General features: G+C 41.6%; 1 protein-coding gene across 1 annotated transcript in view; it reads left to right on the top strand.

The window, feature by feature from the left end:
- DLC1 (DLC1 Rho GTPase activating protein) overlaps positions 1 to 21,595 on the top strand; it is a 744,850-nt gene that overhangs the window by 24,796 nt on the left and 698,459 nt on the right. Inside the window, 3 exon segments of the mRNA XM_030191431.1 lie at positions 17,910 to 18,056; positions 18,059 to 18,623; positions 18,625 to 19,018. Coding sequence (XP_030047291.1) covers positions 17,960 to 18,056; positions 18,059 to 18,623; positions 18,625 to 19,018 — 1,056 coding nt within the window. The 5' untranslated portion in view covers positions 17,910 to 17,959.

Raw genomic sequence — 21,595 nt, 5'->3', positions numbered from 1 at the left:
AGTTGTCATCAAAGCAGCTCATGTTTCTATATTGTCCTGAAAGGATTCATGAAACTCTGAAATATTTAATGGTGATGAGAAGCCATTGTTCTTCTCCTAGTTTTGACTTCCTGTATTTACCACTCTCACAGTTTTTTTCTGTTGAAGTAAAAGCAACAGCAGCCAATACAACAGTGCAACAATTTCAACCAACCATGAAGAACAATTTGCTGCAACAAGACAAACTATAAGCAAAGAAAGAGACCCCAGAACTAACTGCAGCTGTAATGAGGGGGGCTGCTGAGAATAATCATCAGTCTTAGGAAAAAAAACAAAAACATTCCAGTGCAATATATGAAAATTAGTGCAGTAGTATTTTTTTTATCTTAAGTTATCAGTCTTCCATATCATAAATGTGATAAAAGCCCACGTTTCACTAACAGGCTGCTTCAGGGGTTCCGCGTTCAAACAAAAATTACAAAATAAGGGGGTCTTTTAATAAGCCGAGGTAGTGCTTTTAGCTCACTGTAGAAATCTGCTGGCAGTAAACGAGAGACACCCATATGAATATAATGGGCATCTCGGTGTTTACTGCCAACTGATTTCTACCGTAAGCTAAAGACCCCCTAATATATTAATATTTTTTTAAAAAAACAGATACTATTCTCTCTCTTTTTTTAAGTTAAAAAGAACTAATCACTCATAACGGCATGTTGTTTTCTCACAAAAAGCTTCTCAATTGTACTCCACTGTTTATAAAGCCACACTAGTGGCTGCCAGAGCGCTAACCAGTCACCTACTTTTTAACTCTTCTTACTCTCATATCTATCATATATGTTCCATCTTGCTTTACCTTTCACTATCAATTACGTATAATGTTCTGCCGGTCATGTGATGCTGTGAGCAGTGGGTGGATGTACACTAAACTTGCTGCTCAGGGACCCTCTTCCTTCGACTCCTTTTACAAAACGCATGGCGTTTTTTTGAAAATATCCATTATACTTATTAATCTGGGAGCCTATGGACAGATTTCTAAATAGGACAACACTCTCTATGTCGTCAAAATCATCGCGGAGAGGCCAGGATCGGACCCGTCCAATAGAGGACAAGATGGCGCCGTCTCCCCCATCGATGCCCCATGCATCAGAATTCATACCAGAACTAACCGAAGCTGTCATTAAAGCACTGGATTTTAGGTTCATGCAACTTTCAGAACAAATTGAAGGGATTGCCCAGACTGCTTCAGATCTAACACGACGGACCGGCGAGCTGGAGTATCAATTATAATGTTCTATCACATATTGTGTTGACATTGAAAGTAGTATACTATCATGCCATACTTTGTATTGTTAGTTGAATATTTTGACTGCTGTAATTGCCTATTGCTCATGCTTGATCTATTCTTAATATACACCGCCTTGAGTGAATTCCTTCACAAAAGCAGTAAACAAATCCTAATAAATAAACTAGATAATGTCAACACAGCCCATTCACTTTGAATAGGTTGTGTCGGCTTTGCTACACAGCTTTGTAAACAGGAGAGATTGTTTAGAAGTGCTAAATCTGTGGTCTGATAAAATACAGACACTAATCAAGCTGCTGTCCAAGAAGGCGAGATGCTCTTATGGGTGACTAATTCTGTCTGGATTTAAAAAACAAAAAACAAAAAAAAACCAGGAAGTTTACCTGACTGGTTATAGTAATACATAATTGATGAAATAGGGGTCATTGTTGGCCTTATAATAGAAAGGATATTGGCAAGTTAAGTTTCAAAAATTATTCAATTGTAAAAATCTGTACAAAATGTTTTTGCAATAATTTTCATGTATTGCACTGGAAATTTTATTTTGTTTTTTTTGTTTGTTTATTTTTTTGTGTATGTGTGACTGATGGTTATTTAGAGCAATCACATTCATTATAACTGCGTTAATTCTGGCATATCCTTTTTCCTTCCTAATATTTTGTCTTGTAGCAGTAAATTGTTAGATATGATTGGAAGTAATACCAAAACCAGCGCGGCAGGATTTATCAATTGGCTCCTTCCAGAAGGTAGCATAACTGGCATCAGTCTAATCTGTATAGGATAGGATCAGTCAAGTATACTTAGGTGAATTCTGTGATTCTAAGAGCACAGAAAAACAACTATTATAACCAGATGCTGACCATCATTTGCAATTACAGAGGTAGTTGTAAAATTTCCTTGTCCTGATATCCATACATTTTGGAATTTTTACCTTTCCAAATCCTAGCTCTAGGTGAGCTCCATTTTTAAGTAGATTGTGTTTTTCTCTACCCCAGAGGGTTTTACAATCTAAGAACCCTATTCACTAAGATCTCCTTTACAAAGCCGTGCTAGCAATTCCGGCGCGGTAAACGCAATGAAGTCTGTAGGAATTGAATGGGCTTTGTTGCATTTGCCATACCGGAATCACTAATGCAGCCTTGTAAAAGGAGCCCTACAGTGTTTTTCCCCCCATACAAATAAATGAGAAGTTTTTATTGAGGCTACAGGGGATGGGATGACTTGCACAAGGTTACATGAATGTCAGTGGAGAAAAGGGCATTGAACCAAGGCTTCCTTCATTTTCAGCACACACTATTAAGTAAGGATGTGAATTCATTTTCAAAAGACATGGCAAAAGGTGATGAGTGAGTATGTTTTCGTTTTTACACCTTTAAACAAACTGAATGGGCAAGGCCCAGTTACCCGAGAAATCCTCATTTGTCCCATTTGTTTTCAGTTGAAACCATATCTGTGAGGAAGGCAAGCAATTAAAGCCACTTTGAGTAGAGAGAGACAGAGGCATTAAGCACTTCACCAGTCATGTTGAAACTTTTTTGACATGGCACAGAAAACAGTGGAGATGACCAAAGGACCACAGAAATAGCAATGGTGCAAAGATAACTTCAATGGTTCTCTTCCAACTGACTCGACATGGGCCATGTTTTGGATGGATGGCCTGCATCATGAGTCTGCTCAAAACAATAAATACAAATAACACACACACACATAGATAGATAGATAGATAGATAGATAGATAGATAGATAGATAGATAGATAGATAGATAGATAGATAGATAGATAGATATATAGATAGATATTCAGACACTCACACAGCAACCGGGCTCCAAAACATAAAAGTCCCTGTTTACTAAGCCATGCTGTAGGTGCACGCTAATTATACAGACACCCATAGGAATATATGGGTGTCTCTAGCATTAGAGCATGCTAAAAAAGCGCGGCTTAGGGAACAGGTCCCAAAGAGTTTTATTCAGCACAAAGAATTAGATTCCATAAGCAAAGTTCAGTCTTCAAAACACAGCTCAAGTCCCCCTGATATGTGCCTCAGGATTCAAAGAAAAAAATGAACCCAAAAGAATTCATGCAAAAACAGCCCATGAAAGGTTTTTCTTTCTTCCTTAACCCAGCTTGCATTTTAAGTCCATAGCAGATCATAAGTTTCTCATAAGTTTGAACCAGCATTTCCAGGACACAGCCTAGAACTTGTGTCCTTAATGACCGCTCTCAGACCATGGAATTCCCCAACTTGATCACAGTCATAGGCTAGGAGTGCCCCAAGCATAGTCTCTGCACCCTCCACATGGCTACACCTGAGGATATTGGCAGTACAGGGAGAAATTCCATATTCTCTTCTACAGGCAACTGTTCCTTCCCTTTTCAGACAAACTTCATTCACTATGTAGTCACTCCCTCTCTTTTCAGTCTCTGTCACACAACAGTTTTTCCCTGTGAGGACCAGAACACCAGTTCTTTATCACCGCCACAGGCTAAGACTGCTCAGGAACATTCTCTGCACTCCTCTCATGGCAGACACTGAAGGACATGAGTTATACAGGAGTCATTCCCCATATTCTCTTCACTAGCAACTGCCACTGACCCCATCTCTCTCTTCAGTTTAGGTCACTGTCTGTCACATGACAGCGTTTCCCCGGTGATGACCGACACCAGTTCTTTCTCCCAGCCACAGGCTAGGGACTGCTCAGAAACTGTATCTGCACCCTCACATGGCTGACGCTGACCTCCTCTCTCTCTTCAGACAGGTCAGTCCCTATCCCACAACAGCCTTTTCTCAGTGAAGACCGGACAGCAATTCTTTCCTCTTCTCTCACTAACCAACACTGCATTCACTTTAGGGTCCTCCTCCCCTAGGTTGGGTAGCCTATTTACTCCTTGCAGCCAGTTCTCTGTGGGAAAGGTCTCTCCTGCCTTTTTTCTGTCTCTTCTCAGATAACAGCAGGATTTTTACCTTGGTATCTTCCCCAAGAGAACGATCCCACCTGTCTCCAAGCCTCACTTTGGCTCTCAGGATATACTGCTTACTGAGCTAAGGAGTATAGACTGGATCTAACTCTTGCCATTGTCTCTAAGGACTGGACTCCTTTTCCCTCCAGGAAAGCACCACAGGTGTGGAGCACCTTTCTTCCAGAGGCCATGCCAGGTTTTCTCCCTCCAGGGGTTCTGTGTCCGTCCTGAGAAAGACATCACTAAGCACTACTGGGAAGGGAATAGTTTAGAACCTGGGGGAATCTGCCCTCTTTTGTAATTCTGCTTGCTCCTCTCCTGCTGCAACCATTCAGGGATGCATAGCCAGCTATTCATTTAAATTCTTCCCTCTGTATATTAGTATTTTCTGGGGCAATAAGATATGAAAACAACAGAGAGACCAGGAGGGTGTCTCATACATCACAAAGCAAGCAAACCAAACCTATGAGCTGCTCTATCCATGTTGTTATCCTTTATTGTTGGTAACATTTTTATTTGATCTTGCTTATATTTTCAAACGTGCTGGCTTTGCAGCATGCAGAATATACACAGGGGAAGTATTGAGTAATTAGTTCTAAATTGTAAATCATTGTGTCATTTGGAGGGGCTGGTTATAGGGACCACTTGTATTTGTGCAGAGATATTTTCACCTAGTGAACGGCCACCAAAACAGACATCATGTTATGAGAATCAGGTGCTTAACAATCAGACATACTATTTATAAGTGCAATTTTAAAAAAATAATAATTAGGTTGAGACCTGGGAGCATTTAATATCTTTTTTCCTGTGCCTACATCAAAAGAAAAAGATGGCCATGTGGGAACTTGCGCCTTTTGTTTTGTGGATTGAAGTGGTATATTATAAAAATGCACTTGCCTTTTTATTACTACTATTTCACATAGAGGTATTGAATAATGAGAGAAGGGCTCCTTCATGCAGAAGTTCTATCCAGAGTCAGTCTGAACATGTCACCATTGTCCAGTTCAGCACACTGTTGGCCACCAAGTTCATACAAAGTTAATTATGTTCAGTGGAAAATAAATCTGTTGGTGCAGGCTGCTTGCTATGTGAATATTCCATCACTGTTTCATTATTGCTACCAAGTATTATATATTAAGGGCATTTGCTTTAAAGTTTGTTTAATTCATTTGTCCAGTCCTTACATGCATGTGGTTTTGCTTTTTAAACCCAAAAGTGGATCCTAAGGGTGGTTGAACATTAGGTATAAATTGTGTTGTTCTGACTACTTGTTTTGGACTGCTTTGGGTCCTGCTGATCTGTATATCTGCTGTCTAGATGAAAGATGAAAATAAGAAAATAAAATAAGCTTTGGATGTACTCTGTAGAAGTTGTGTGCATGTTTATACATATGGTTATGCTTCCTGAACATGTGTCATCATTAAAGGACAGACTTTTAAATGTTCAGTTGGGTATATATGATAATCTCAATTTTGTTAAATGTTTCAGACATATCCATCTATTTGCTCCCCTGATATAACTGAATTCTATTATTCTGTTTCACAGTATTTTCAAATGTAAGCCACATTGAACCCAAGTTTGCTTGGGATAATGTGGGATATAAAAATATATATTTTTAAAAATCCTTTATCCTCCATCTTTTAAGACACTGCCTATCTAGCTGGATGGTGATGGCACAAGGAAAGCAAGTTTGGTCCAGTGAAGACTAACTAAAAAATAATCTGTTCTTTAGCTGGGCTCTAGTATTACCATATTAAAAATGCCACCATACCACGCCTCTGTGGTTATGTTCCTGGGGGCTGATTTTCAAAGCACTTAAAGTAGTTAAGTTCCATAGGTTACTGTAGGGCTCATTTCAGAGCACTTAGACTTACAATCCATAGGTTGCTATGTAACTTCATAAGAGCTTTGAAAATATGCCTCTATGTAACTTTGTTAGTCTAGTGCTTTGCTTGTCCCACAACTTTTTGACTTTCTTGGGGTATCCAGATCATTTATTTGTGGGTTTTATTTTGGGATAGAAAGAGATCTTGTATTTGCTCCCGTTTTATTTTTCTTTCTCCTGTGCTGTACTGCTTACAGAGAATGTGATTTCTCAGTGTTTCTTTTCAAATTTGGTCCTTTATTCTGTAATTGGTGAGGATTGGTCTGTGTTCTGTGAGTGATCAAGGTGAGGGATTCTGCTGGCATTAATTTGTCTGTGGATTCATAGGAGTCGATTGTCTGGCTTTTCAATAGAAAGTATATTGTGGTTCTGTATTCACTGCTGCCTTTTTAAAGGTACAGTACTGATATTTGTCTGTTCAGAATTGGTGCTGTTAAGCTTGCTACATACGTAGGTTCTGAGAGGTTTCTTTGCAGGATTTAGTGTTACTTCACAAAGTAATTTGGCAGACAATCCTTTATTTGTCTGCTCCTTTGTAAGGAGAAGGGGGGTGGAAGGAACACTGTCAGGAATTCCAGGGACTTGAACTGGTTCATGTCAGCTTTAGAAAGGGAAAGAAAGCAGTAGAACCAGAGGAAGGGATAATACAGTATTTCTAGGATGGGCGGGACAAATTGCTTGTTCTTTGGCTGCTGTCAGTGACAGGGTGCTGGGTTTGATGGACCCTTGGTCTGTCCCAGCATGGCAATGCTTATGTACTTATGTAGGGACAAGAAGACTTATTTTATTAATACGGCTTATAGGTATTTATATTTCTTGTAAAGTAAAGTTGAAGGATATGTGTCCACTGTAGTAATTATTTTCCAGGATACTGTGATGTGTGGTGAGAGGTTGACCAACTTAAGTCTACTATAATGGTAAAGTTTAAGCTATGGGATAATGCGACTCATTTTGTAGTGCCTGTGTGTACTTCAAGCTAACCCGGTTTACCACTGGGTAGCATTGGGAGCCTTACAGCCACCTCAATGGGTGGTGGTAGGTACTCCCCCCTGAAATGGGCACACGGAAAGTGCTTCACTTGCCACACATCCATTTCTTTTCTTTTAAAACAACCTACCTTTACCTGGTAAAAGGGGGCCTTGGCTCACGTCAAAAACACACTGCCAAATGCCAGCACAGGCCCCCTTTTCCACGGCTTTCATAAAAGGACCCCAGAGTGTTCTGGACTGCAGTTCACTTCACATAGACTGAATTTATTCCCCTCGAATAAATGGCAAGTCCTAATTGACTGGGATGGACACCATTGGACCATTTGCATTTTTCTGTCTATTTGGTCCCAATCATTCTAGCACCAGGAATGGGCCAAATTACCTTGGTTTTATATTTTTCTGAACCCCTATCTTATTTGAATATGCTTTTTTTTACCTGATTGTGACACTTGGGGTAAACTGGGAAGGAATGGACATTATACAAGATTATAATTGCTGTAAGCAATGCATGATATCTTAAAAACTGGAAGCATTTGGATAAATTTGATGTTCACTTTGGTGGAACTCATTTCCTGGGGTTTACGAAGCCGCTAATTGTGTATTAGTGCCGACACAGGCCTATTCACTTTGAATGAACTGTATTGGCATACCACATGGAAGACTTAGTAAACAGACCCCATTATGTTTGCCTATAAATATGAAGCCATTGCTGCAGAAAGATCTGGTCAATCTAAGAAATTTAAAATACATAGTCCTTTTTGTGAGCATATTTGAGACTGTATACGTAGTTTCTAATGTCTTTATATTATACATGTGGAGTGGAATGGGATGTGGGGTGTGGGTTACCACGTCTTGCTTTCTGGAATAACATTAGTTGATGATAAGTTGTATATTGATGATAAGTTGTATATTATTTTTATTCCTATCTTTGAAAATGTTATTAAAGTTTTGAACTAAAGAAAAGAAAAAAGACATGCAAATAAATTTCCAATCCAAATCTCACAAAACTGGAACCTAAAGGATACTGTGAGGTTAGAAATTCATAGAAGAAAAGATATCAAGAAAGTATCTAGTTGAGGACTGGAAAAAAATCAGTTAACAAGCTGCAGAAATCCTAGGCAAACTAATTATCAGCCTTCTTGCTGTTTGTAAGCCCATGGGTAATTTGTAGTTAGAGACCTGCAAGCTAATTTTCAAAGGAAGCACTTTGTAGGGATATGTAGGATAAAGCAAAAGAGCACAGACACTGGGATTGCAAATGAAATCCCTCTGCTTACTTCCAATTGTCCATCTTGGCTCCAGTCCCAGTGCTGCCCCTTTCCATGCAGTGAAAAGCATGCAGGATGTTTTTGTTAGTGTGTAGGCTCTGACTGAGTCCAGTAGTATTTGTTAGACTTATGAACTGAGGGGATTTTTCTCTTTGTTGGTTTTTTTTATAGAATTATTTATATATATCTCTAATATCTTCCCATGATGAAGACTTTTGGAGTTGTTTCTTCTTGGTTTTCTTATTTGTATAATTAATATGCTAGAAGATCTCCAATTTCTTTTTTATAATTATTTGGAAGTTATGTTTCAAAATTTTTAATTTTAAGAAAGTATGCATACTGATCTCTTTAACTCGGGTGTAAAGAGACCTGCTTCATATGAAAATACCCATTTACCTTTAGAGAACTCTTTGCCTAATAAATAAAGAGAAACAGTGGCTTAGGCGGGGGTTTAAAAAGGTTTGGATGGCTTCCTAAAGGAAAAGTCCATAGACCATTATTAAAATGGATTTGGGGGAAATCCAGTGATTATTTCTAAGCAGCATAAAATATATTGTACTTTTTTGGGATCTTGCCAGGTACCTGTGACCTGGATTGGCCACTGTTGGAAACAGGATGCTGGGCTTGACGGACCTTCGGTCTGTCCCAGTATGCAATACTTATGTACTCTATGGAAGGAAAGCACAGGGTGGGAGAAACAGATCAAAAGCCTCTGATTCACCTCTCCGAAGAAACAACAAATTTGCATATGTTTCTGCAAAGAAGTTAAAGAGCATTAGAAATAAAAAAAAATTACTAATATACATTTTTAAGTACTTGTACCATGCTCCTGGAAAATTACATTCCTCTAATACTGAGATAACAGAGAAAATGTGTATGCTGCAGAAATATTCATTACTACTCTTTCACTTTTGCCTATTTAAGCGGAAAATTCTTTGGCTTGAGTCTGTTTTTTTTTGTTCTCACTCCCACGAACCGCCCATACTCAAAATGATGTGTGCATTGAATTCTCTTCTATTTTGGGTACCACAGTATATTTTCTTTGCAGTACAAACACTTCAGAGGTGGAAATATCAACATGAAATTAAATTTACCATCCTTAAAGTAGGAATAAAGATCTTCAAGCACATGGCCATATCCTAAAGTCATTTGGTCCTTGAATGATGTACTAAAACTTTTACAGCATGCTCATGGATTCCTCATTCCTTTCTGACTGACTATTCTTATATCCCTCAGGCACATGGGGGGTCTTTACAAGCGGCAGTAAGCCCAACGCATGCTTACCGCATGCTAAAACAGAACTACCGCCAGCCCAATACAGTTGCCATTGTTAGTTTCCGGCTGGAGAACGCACCATTTCTGGAACTGTGGGAATTTTTTTCCCTAGCATGGTGCTAACCCCAACGCCCATCGTAATCGGCGCATCACCATGTGTTGCCCAGGTTACTGCAGAAGCTCTTACCCCCACCTCAATGGGTGGTGGGTAAGAGCTCCTGCCACATGGCCACACGGTAATGGTTATCTTACCGCATGGTCAGTTTTTGGGCCTTTTTACCTTCTGCAGTAAAAAGGGCCCTGCCATGTGGGAAAAACAGCCTCTGCTGCTACATCAGGGCCCTCTTTCCCGCAGCTTAGTAATGAAACCCATGATTTGTTAAAGGAATCTTGTCCCGTGGTAGCTTAAATGGACTGAAATGACCTAGAGAGGACAAAAAACAGGCTTCATTTACTTAATTGTGCTAACATCATTAGACCCGTATTTTTACAAAAAAATTGCACGAAGCAAATTTGTGCACATGTTCAATTTGTGCACACAATAAGAGGTAATTAGCGCCAATAATTGTTTTTATCTATTTTGTATATGATATTTATATTCCACATTATTCCAAACAAATTTGGACTCAATGTAGCTTACAATTTACAGTAAATGATAATATCAAGAAATATTATAGCAAATCAGGGGCCCTGTTTACTAAGGCCACACTATAGGCGACACTCGTGTTTTTAGCATGTGCTAAAAATTAGCCATGCGCTAATGCTAGAGACACCTATAAGAATTATTGGGTGTCTAGCATTTAGTTTGCGCTAATTTTAGTGCATGCTAAAACGCCAGCACACCTTAGGTAAACAGGGTCCCGGGTATGTTATGTAATTGGTGAAAGTGAGAGATAACGAGATGTGATATTTTAAAATACAGTGTAGTAAATGTATATATAGTCTATGTGGCGGGGCATAATCGAAGGGGCAACCCAGGTTTTCCTGAGGACGTCCTCGCAGGACGTCCCGGCGAAGGGGCGGGAAACATGTATTATCGAAACAAGATGGCCGTCCTCTTTCATTCAATAATACGGTCAGGGACGCCCAAATCACAAAATTTAGGTCGACCTTAGAGATGGTCATCCTTAGAGATGGTCGTCCCCGATTTTCGGCCATAATGGAAACCGAGGATGCCCATCTCAGAAACAACCAAATCCAAGCCATTTGGACGTGGGAGGAGCCAGCATTCGTAGGTGCCACTGTCCCCCTCACATGCCAGGACACCAACCGGGCACCTTAGGGGGCACTGCAGTGGACTTCACAAATTGCTCCCAGGTGCATAGCTCCCTTACCATGGGTGCTGAGCCCTCCAACCCCCCCCCCCACAACCCCACTACCCACAACTGTAACAACACTACCATAGCCCTAAGGGTGAAGGGAGGCACCTACATGTGGGTACAGTGGGTTTCTGGTGGGTTTTGAAGGGGCTCACATTTACCATCACAAGTGTAACAGGTAGGGGGGATGGGCCTGGGTCTGCCTGCCTGAACTGCACTGCACCCACTAAAACTGCTCAGGGACCTGCATACTGCTGTCAGGGGAGCTGGGTATGACATTTGAGGCTGGCATAGAGGCTGGCAAAAAATATTTAAAAAGTTTTTTTAGGGTGAGAGGGGGTTAGTGACCACTGGGGGAGTAAGGGGAGGTCATCACCGATTCTCTCCGGTGGTCATCTGGTCAGTTTCGGGCACCTTTTTGAGGCTTGGTCGTAACAAAAAATGGACCAAGTAAAGTCGCCCAAGTGCTCATCAGGGACGCCCTTCTTTTTTTCCATTATCGGTCAAGGATGCCCAAGTGTTAGGCACGCCCCAGTCCCACCTTCGCTATGCTTCCGACATGCCCCCGTGAACTTTGGTCATCCCCGCAATGGGAAGAGTTGAGGATGGCCCAAAATCAGCTTTTGATTATGCTGATTTGGGCGACCCTGGGAGAAAGGACGCCCATCTCCCGATTTGTGTCAAAAGATGGGCGCCCTTCTCTTTCGAAATAAGCCTGAAAGTCTACAGAGAATCAATATTTCAATACTAAGGGGTCCTTTTACTAAGCTGCACTGAAAAAGGGCTTGCAGTAGAGTAGGCGCGGGTTTTGCGTGCGAGTTGATCCATTTTCAGTGTGCCTGTAAAAAAAGCCCTTTTTAAAATTTTGCCTAAAATGGAAGTGCGGCAAAATGAAAATTGGCGCGCATCCATTTTAGGTCTGAGACCTTACCACCAGCTATTGACCTAGCAGTAAAGTCTCACGCAGTAAACCAAGCAGTAATGATCTACGCGCACCAAATGCCCACTTGGCACACGTAGCTGACACGCACCCTGAAAATAAAAAATATTTTTTGGGCATACATAGCGGATGTACACCAAAAATGAAATTACCGCAACGGCCATACGGTAACTCCATTCTGGCACATGTTGGGCATGTGTAGACAATTACGCGGCTTAGTAAAGGGACCCTAAATAAATAATAATCATTGTTTTTTAGCAAGCAATTAATTGATACTAATTAGACTTAATTGGTATTTATATGCGTAAATTATGCATCAGTTCAAAAGTGAGCGCAGAAAAGGGAAGATCATGAGCGATTAAGTGCATTGTTGTAGAATGAGGGGGGATTGCACCTAATGTTGGCGCTTACATTTGCACCAGGTTTCAGCTGTGGTCAAATGGCCACACCTAAATTTAGGCGCCATTCCTGGGCATAAGTGCTATTCTATAAACTGTGCCTAACTTCAAGGATGGCATGTAGACTAGCGCTTTTTCGGTGCTGATATTTTTGGCGCTATACATAGACCCTAGCCCTTAATGTTAATATTAGTACATAGGTCCAACTGATTAAACTGGGGCCTGTACTAAATTAACATTCTAATCCCAAATGGGGCAATTCTATAAATTGGCACCTCAGTTTAGGTGAACCAATGTCATGCACTTAATGCCAATTCTATAATGCATCTTGGTACCAAGATTCCATTATGAAATACTAGCATAAAGTCTGCATCAGTACGCCCATATTTAGGTGTGCCTCTTATGCCAAGTTGGTATGCCTAAGAGTGCCAAGTGATTTGTGATTTATAGTATTGTATAAACTATACACGTAATTGGGAGACACAACCATGGCCCACCCATGCTTTCCCCACCTGTATGCCCACTTGTAGTTAGGTGCTACCTTATAGAAAGGGCCTAGGGAACATAGACATTTAACTGACAATTTTTGGCCCCTTTAACATGCGTAAGTGTCATGGTGCCATATCCACTGGATTCTATATATCACACCTAGTGTTCTGGTAAGTGCACCATGCCACATGGCCACGTAGTAAGGGTTATCTTACTGCATGACCATTTTATTTTGGAGAGAGGGGCATTTTACCCGCTGCAGTAAAAAGGGCCCTGGTGTGCGGTAAAAATGGCCCCCACTGCTACCGCAGGGCCCTTTTTCCCACAGCTTAGTAAAAGGGCCCATTGGGATTTATTTTCAGTTTTTAGTTATTGGAAAAATATCAGTTTGGGCAATAGTATTTCTTACATCTTTGCATTTGGCTTAGTACAGGATTAATGGATTTCTATTTTTCCTCCATGTTGTACTGCTCACAGAGATCATGGCTTCTTGAGATTAACATTTCTAACTGCCGGTCCTTCATTATATTGAGGGGTCTGTGTTCTGTGTGTGAGGGATTCTGCTGGCATGGAGTTTTTGTGGGAGGGATCTATAGCAGTCCAGTTTGTTTGCCTTTTCCAGTAGGTGGTATATGGGTGCTGTCTTTCTAAAGGTATAATTCTTGATATTTGTGTTCTGAGAGTTGGGGTTGTTAGGGTACAGGTTTATTACACAATTCTGAGAAACTTATTTGAAGGGTTTTGTGTTACTTCACAAAGTAATTGGCAGTAGAGAGACAGTGCATTGCCCTCACTGAGGTGATACCAGAATTTGTTGTGCACATCATTGGCAACAATAATTGGAAGTGACAGCACCTAAGTGCTATAGCGTGTAATTGTAAGGGGGCATTACACATGGGCACAGCATATGTGGGCTAGGGTACCCGGTCAAAATAACCCCATCAAAAAAAGCCCCAATAAAAAAGCCCCCACACAAAATAGCCCCTACAAAAAAGCTCCAAACAAAAAAAAAACTCGACATAACAGCCACTGTCAAAATGGCCTGCCCACAATATAGCCCCTGATAAATTAGCCCCCCCGACAAAAGGGCTCGATCAGGCTGCCCAAAATATGGCCTCTGACAAAGTAACCCGAACAGTACCAGACAGCAGGAGAACTTACCTTGCGGCACACTGCAAGAGGACCTGCCCAAATTTACTTGTACAGGATCCCTGCATTCGAGGTAATTTTATAGGTAACAATGATACAACTAGTTTTAGGTTAAGAGTTCCAACCTAGTCTATTTGGGTAAATGCCTTTGCTAAGATAGACTGTGTTGGAACTTTTAACTAATATTTTATCTATGAAGATTTCACTTGTAGTTTATCATCTTTTTTTGTGACGTGTTATTTTTTTATAGGGGGCTATTTTGTCTAGGGGCTATTTTGCCAAGGGTTATTTTGTGGGAGGGGGCCATTTTGTCAAGGGCTATTTTGTTACAAGGCTGTTTTGGTCGGGGCTATTTTGTCAGGGCTATTATTTCAGGGTGCAGTACAGTAGGTTTTTGCTGGGTTTTGGAGAACTCTCACTTTCCACCTCAAGTGTAACAGTGCGAGTGTGATATGGGTCTGGGGCCCTTTCTCTACAGTGCACTCCACCAACCACTAGGGACTTGCTGGCTGCTCCAATAGGACTGGCCATAACATCTGAAGCTGGTATGTACTGTTTCTTTCACATCTTTGGATGAGTGAGAGGGGTTCATTGGCCATTGGGGGAGTAAGGGGGGATCATGCCTTTATCCCTTAAGTGGTCATTTAGAGCATCTTTTTGTGACTTATTCGTGATTGAAAATGGTCTAGACCAAGACATCTAATTTTTAGCCCGGGACATTTTTACCTTCTTTCATTATGGCAGAAAAATGTCCAAATTTTGGGATGCCCAAATCCCATTCCCAACATGCTTCCTTATGATTTATGAACTGCATAGAAAAGCATCTTAAAAATGTGTTTCAAAAATAGTATGTTTTGGGAAAAAAACATCCATCTGCCACTTTGTGCCACGTTTTAGTCGTTTGCTTTATTTTGAAAAATAAGCCCCCTGGTCTGTCAGTTGTGTCTCCACAGAAGAAAGGCTGAGAACAACTGCTCTAGTTCCATAATTGTTGAATGTTTTAGACAACATTATAACATAAAAAGAAAAAAATTATCATTCTCAAGTACAAAGACAGAGCTACATTTTATCACTTGTATGTGTACCCAAACACACATACACGCACATATGGAAACACGTTGAACTCATCAGGAAGAAAGTGACAACTTTTATAGTTTGTCATGCACTGCCCAGTTACCGCCAGGGTAGTACGGAATCCCATACACCACCTCAGTGGGTGGTGGTAAATGATCCCCCGCTTGGCCATGTGTTTTGTGGGGCTTTTAACCACCTGTTGTAAAAAAGGCCCTGGCACACGGCAAAAACAGCCGCCATCACTACCGCAGGGCCCTTTTTACCACAGCTTGTTAAAAGGGCCCCTTAGCCACTAGTTAAGGAGAGCTAGACTTTCAAATCAATTAGACTGTAAATAACTGACCTAAGCCTTCTAGGGTCATTATCATATGAGAAAATTAGACTATTAGTCATAAGACTTATTATACTTTATATTCATACAAATGGATATCTCATGACAGCTAATGTGAATAAAGACTCTTTATGTAAAAACTGGCCACTTTCATAAGTTTGTACATGTTTTTATTTTTTCTTTATATTGAACTCATCAGGAAGAAAGTGATGACTTTATAGTTTTGCGATGATAATCATGTATCCTTTCCATAAATCTTCTCAAACTACCTTATTTTAGACTTGCCCAATATTCAACCACAGTGATACTGGTTGCAGCATTTAAAAAATATGGATATTCAGAAAAATATGGATATTCAGTGCCATTACACAGATAGGAGGTGGTGCTAAATATATACATAGAAAGTGCTCCCCACTAAGGGTACTTTTACAACTGGGCACTAGGTATGCTGCCTATTCTCCTTTATAGAATACCAGCATAACAGTCAGCAAATGTGTCAATAATTTAGGCATCCCTATGGCTAACCACAGTGTGTGGCATAGCTATGGAGGGCCATAGGGGCCTGGGCCCCCCCCCCCCCCAGATTGGCTCTGGAGCCCCCGGTTTGGCTGATGGAAGTCCCCAACCCCTGCCAGCTAAAGCGTTTGTCCCAAGCTGGTCTCACATTGCCTGGCGCCCTATCCCTATTTCCAGTCGCTGTGCATATTCATTGTGGATATCCTGAAAACCTGACTGGCAAGGGGTACTCCAGGACCTGACTTGGGAAACACTGATCTACATGCACGCGTGCACACATATGTCTGTATATGCTATTATTTCAGTGATTTACATGCATAATACCCCCTCACATGTATAGTAGTGATATTCAACCATTACACATATATTTAAACACTTTACTTGACTCAGGGCAGCTTTTTTTTCCTGTTCGCTTTACAGATAACGCCTCTTTGCACTCATATGAACCAAAAAGTATATATTCTATAAGGACATATGTAAGTGGGATAGCAGGTGAATGCAAGAGGGGCATACACATGGGTGGGACATGGGCAGGACAGGGGCATGTCTCCCAGTTACAAGCACAACTCATACAATACTATGTTACGTGTGCCCTTGCTACATTTAGGCATGTTTAGCTACACCAGCTGTAAGAATGGTATTACTGCGAGCACCCCTAAATTCAAAGCAGGGGCGGACATACCATTCAGACAACCGGGCAGTGCCCAAGAGCCCAGAGGCTCTCCCCACCCCCAATCACCATTGCCGCACACTACAGCCCCCTCCCCAAGCCTCAGTAGGCCCTCTCTGGTCCCACCTTGAAGGTCCCTGGTGGTCTAGTGGGCTCTGTAGGGACAGGAAGAACAACTCTTTTCTGCCCGCTACCGCTATTCTGCCTGGCACCGCCGTGTATTAAAAATGGCTGCCGAGACTCTCTGTAGGAGTCTCGCAAGACAGTCGAGACCTGCGAGACTATGCGGGAAGTCTTGGCTCCCATTTTTAAAACATGGCAGTGCCAAGCAGAATAGCGGAGGTGGGCAGGAAAGAATGGGGTTCTTTCCTACCCCCAAAGAAGCCACTAGACCACCAGGGCCCTTCAAGGTAGGACTTGGAACAGCCCACTGAGGCTTGGGGAACTGTAGTGTGTGAAAGGGGGCAACAGCTTGCGGTGGTAGGGGGGCTGTAGTGTATGGGAGAGGGTGTGGGCAGCGGCTGGGGAGGGGGATCAATGACCCTTATTGCCCAGGGTGCCCAGATCACTGTCAGTCCGCCCCTGATTCAAGGTGCACTAATGTTGGGTTATACTAGTATTCTATAATCGAATCTGGGTGCCTAGATGCCATTATAGAATAGGCACCCCCTGAGCAGCATCAGGATGCCTACAAGGAAGTGCCTGCTTACACAATTGCCATCACAGTACTGGAGTGGTTAGAGGGAATTTTCAGTGCTACAGAAAATCTATGAATAGTGTGCTGATATCTTTAGCATTTCCACTAACCCCCTAATCTATAAAAGCCACTAAAAATTACATGCACAAATTTGGGCATACTCTCAATAAGCACATGGAATTTAGTGAATAATAAGCTATTTGGAGCCAATAATTGGCTTTTTAACAAGCAATTATTAATATTAGATTTAATTGGATATACATGCATAATTAGGGGTATGGGATCCGTACCTAAATTTTACACGTGAGTTCCAAACGGAGGTACGTAAATGGGAGGGTCATGGGCAGAAGAGGGACATTCCTAACATTTACGTGTATTGGTGTGGCATGAGGGGACAATGCGCCTAATGTAGACATGTACATTTGCACCACATTTCAGTTGGTGCAAATAGCCGCACCTAAAGTTAGATGTGATTCCCAGGTAAGTGCTATTCTATAAACCACGCCTAAGTGCAGCTTATAGAATAGTATTTTTGGCACCCTTAAATGCATAATTCCTTTGAATATTGGGTACTTTCATATCTTTCTCTAACCTTAACCTTCCAACACTTATGCCCTTGAAATTGCATTTGTAACAAATCTTTCTCTCTTTTTTTTTTCTTTATAGATGTTCAGATCATGAAACCATATATCCTTTTGGACTAGTGAACTGTTGCTATGTCTTCTCCTGAAGAATATTCTTTTTGGTTGTTGCTGAACTATTATGACATGTCTGTAGCCATTAGGAAGAGAAGCTGGGAAGAGCATGTGACCGAGGGATGGGACTGCTTTCTAATTCTGTTGATTGTGATACAGCATGTTGTCATGGGCTGGTAGTTGATAACTTGAAGGCAAGTATGGAAAAGGATGATGTTTTGAAATTGGATCGGAAAGAAAAATGTGCATCGTTACCTGAATGCTGTCATGGCAGAGAACTTCTAGGTTGTCCTACAAAGCTTTCAGGCAGTATTTCCAAGGAAGTAGATGAAAATGATAACCATGAAGGTGGGGAGCATTTCTTTTCTCTGGAGGCCAGCACGGAAACACTGGTCCATGTTTCAGATGATGACTCGGACCTTGGTTCTGGAGAAGTTATCCAGCAGCATGATGATAAACAACAGTTTCAAGGAATGGATGTTTTACATAATTTGCTATCTGAATGTTCTAATGACTATGAAGCTTCAGGAATTGATAAAAAGCCTAATTATGACTTGGATCCTAAGGAGAAAAAAGGGGAAATAGATAAGGGGCAGGCAGAAGTGAATGGTGACATTGAAAAAAGCCTGGAGCTTGTTAATGTGATAGACTCAAATGAAGTAATGGTGTGCCTAATGAAAACCTTAAAATAGTTTAAATGAAATGATTGTTCCTGGGAATCAGCTGCTTCATACAGCAGTGATTGCTCAACAACGCAGAAAATCAGATGCTCCCAAAGATATATCTGAAAAAACTGTTTGTAATGCAGTGAATGACACATTTTTGGTAGGTACTGAGAGTGACAGACCATCATTACCAAAATCAGAGTCCAGCAGTTGCCTTGCAGTGTCTCAGCCCTTTTATGACAACTTCTCCATAGGAAATATCCAGCAGCAGCGTGACAGCATGGAACTTACGTTGGATTCTCACAAACAAAGCTTAGATACAAGTTCAATTGAGGATGTGCAATGTTTACATTTAAAGGATATCCCCACCACCTGTGAACCTGCCTATGGTCAAGTTAAACTTCGGAAGAGAAAGGTAAGTTGCACATGTATTAAGCTTTATATGTCCTTTTTTTAATTTTTTTAAAATTTCTATAGCTTCTTGCTTTATAATTTTCCTAAACACATTCAAAAAGCAAGGAAATAGAGTAAGATGTTAGAATATAAGCTGAAGCCATTTCATGTAGCTCCAGAAAACTAATACCCGGGGCGGACTGTCCATTTGGGCAACTGGTCAGTGCCCAAGGGCCCAGAGGCTCTGCCCAGATGCCCGCCGCACACTATAGCCCTCCCCGGTCCTACCTTTAAGGCACACCGCTGGTGATCTAGTGGCCTCTGTGGGGGAAACATGTTCTTTCCTACCCATTGCGCTGCTGCTATTCCCCCTGCCTGGCACCTCTGTACTTAAAAATGGCGGCCGATACTCCCTGCAGAAGTCTTGCGAGACTGTTGAGACCCACGAGACTACTGCAGGAAGTCTCAACTGCCATTTTCAAAACACGGCAGCGCCGACAAGTGGGGGAATAGCGGCAGCGCAGTAGGCAGGAAAGAACATGCTCCACACACACACACACACCCGCAGAGACCACTAGACCACCAAGGCCCTTCGATTAGGACCGGGGCAGTGGGGGCATCGGCTGTGGCGGTAGGGGGGCAGCAGAGAGGCGGTAGGGGGTATGTCAAGCAGCGGCCAGGCGGGGGGCCCAGACCACCCTCAGTGCCCGGGGGCCCAGACGACTCTCAGTTTGCCCCTGCTAACACCACAATCTCCAAAGACCAGTTTTCTGTTATTCAAAGTAATTTAACCAGCTAGAAATGGCTCCTGGAAGGTTAAATTTCTTGTTCGGGTCTAACCGGTCATTTTTAGTAGCATTTAACCAGTTGGCATGGCTGAAAATGTCCAGTTACAGCTTATCTAGCCATAGTAACTGCATAAACAGGACCGCATAAAAGTCAACCCTATCTTTATGCTGTTCACCATAGCTGGTTAAGGGTCCCTTTACAACACTGTGATAAGAGCTATTGACACTACCGCCAGCCTTCTGCGGGAGCTGGCGTGCCACTTCCGGTGTGACAGGAAATGTGGCTATGGTTTCGCTGGCTCCGTAAACTCAGAAATTCAATGTCAGAGCCTGGACGTGACCTGACATTGAATTTCTGGGTACAGCGCGGGTGGCGAACAGCAAAACTGAGTGTTGTGGGGTGAATATCGACCCTATTATGATATGAAACTGTATGACATAAATATGGTTAGATTTTACATAACTAGTTGAAGGATATGTAGGACGTAGGCTTATATAACTAGAAATAAAACAAAAAAGAAGATAAAATGATACCTTTTGGTCAGAACAGAAGAAGGTATTTTATAAATGGCACTCAAATTTTGGCACTGGAAAAAAATCGACGCTAAGTACTGATCTGTGCCGTTTATAGAGTAGCATTTTGGGGTCCTTTTACTAAGTCGCGTTAAAAAGTAGCTGGACCTGCAGTCAATGCATGGATTTCCTGCATGCTGCAGCCACTTTTAGCATGGCAGTAAAATGGCCGTGTTTGTGTTTTTAAAAACAATTGCTGTAGGGTAATTTCTCCATTAGTTCGTGACCATTCCACAATTTATGAGGAAATAAGGGCAACCGTACTACTTCCAGTCAGGTTTTCAGGATATCCACAATGAGTATGCGTGAACTTGATTTGCGTATCTCTTTCATGCATATTCATTGTGAATATTCTGAAAACTTGACTTGCAAGGGGTACTCCAGGGCCGGACTTGGGAAACACTGATCTATGGACATGCGTGCGCACATATGTCTGCTAATTGGATAGTACACGGTTAATGTGCCCTTGTTACCCAATTAGCCTACTCTTCATCCCCAGACACACCTCCCATGCTAGAAAATAAAAAATGTTTCCAGCGTGGGATTAGCATGCGCTAAATGGAAAACAACCATGGAATGCCTCGGTGCATCCCACAAAAGTGCTTTTTTAAACATGCAGTAGGCCTGCGATAAGCCAACTGCGGCTTAGTGAAAGGGCCCCTTAGTGTGGATTCCCTTGTCCAACTCTGGTCACGGACTTAAGCCAGCTGAAGCCTGGTGTAAAGTCTGACACGCTGCTACTGAGAATTGGGTAGGAATACGTTTAGCATGCATTTGCATGCTATTTGCAGTCAGAGCCCAGTTAGCTGCATGGTTATCTCTTTCTACCAGCACATATGAAAACAGGGACCATAACTGGCCAGGCGTTTCATTTTGCTACGTCAGTGTCAGCAGGTCACAACTTTAATTTTCTACACCATGTCATCAAACCAATTGCCATACTGGGAAAGACCAAAGGTCCATCAAGCCCAGCATCCTGTTTCCAACAGTGGCCAATCCAGGTCACAAATACCTGGCAAGATCCCCAAAAGTAAAAAATGTGGAAAGATATTGCTGTATACACAGATCCCTAGTGATCCTTAACCAAAGGGAAAGAACAAATAAAGTGCAAAATAATCAAATAAGAGTTTAATCAAACATCACTATGCTGCATTGAACCTTCTCTCATATGAGATCAAATAAATAAACCAAGTCAAAAATGCGGTTTGGTTAAAATGTTCCCTATAGTCCAGATGAAT

This window comes from Microcaecilia unicolor, chromosome 2 (assembly GCF_901765095.1).
Source record: "Microcaecilia unicolor chromosome 2, aMicUni1.1, whole genome shotgun sequence".
NCBI lineage: Eukaryota > Metazoa > Chordata > Amphibia > Gymnophiona > Siphonopidae > Microcaecilia > Microcaecilia unicolor.
Note: the sequence above shows the minus strand (reverse complement) of the source record. Positions and strands in the feature narration are given on the sequence as shown.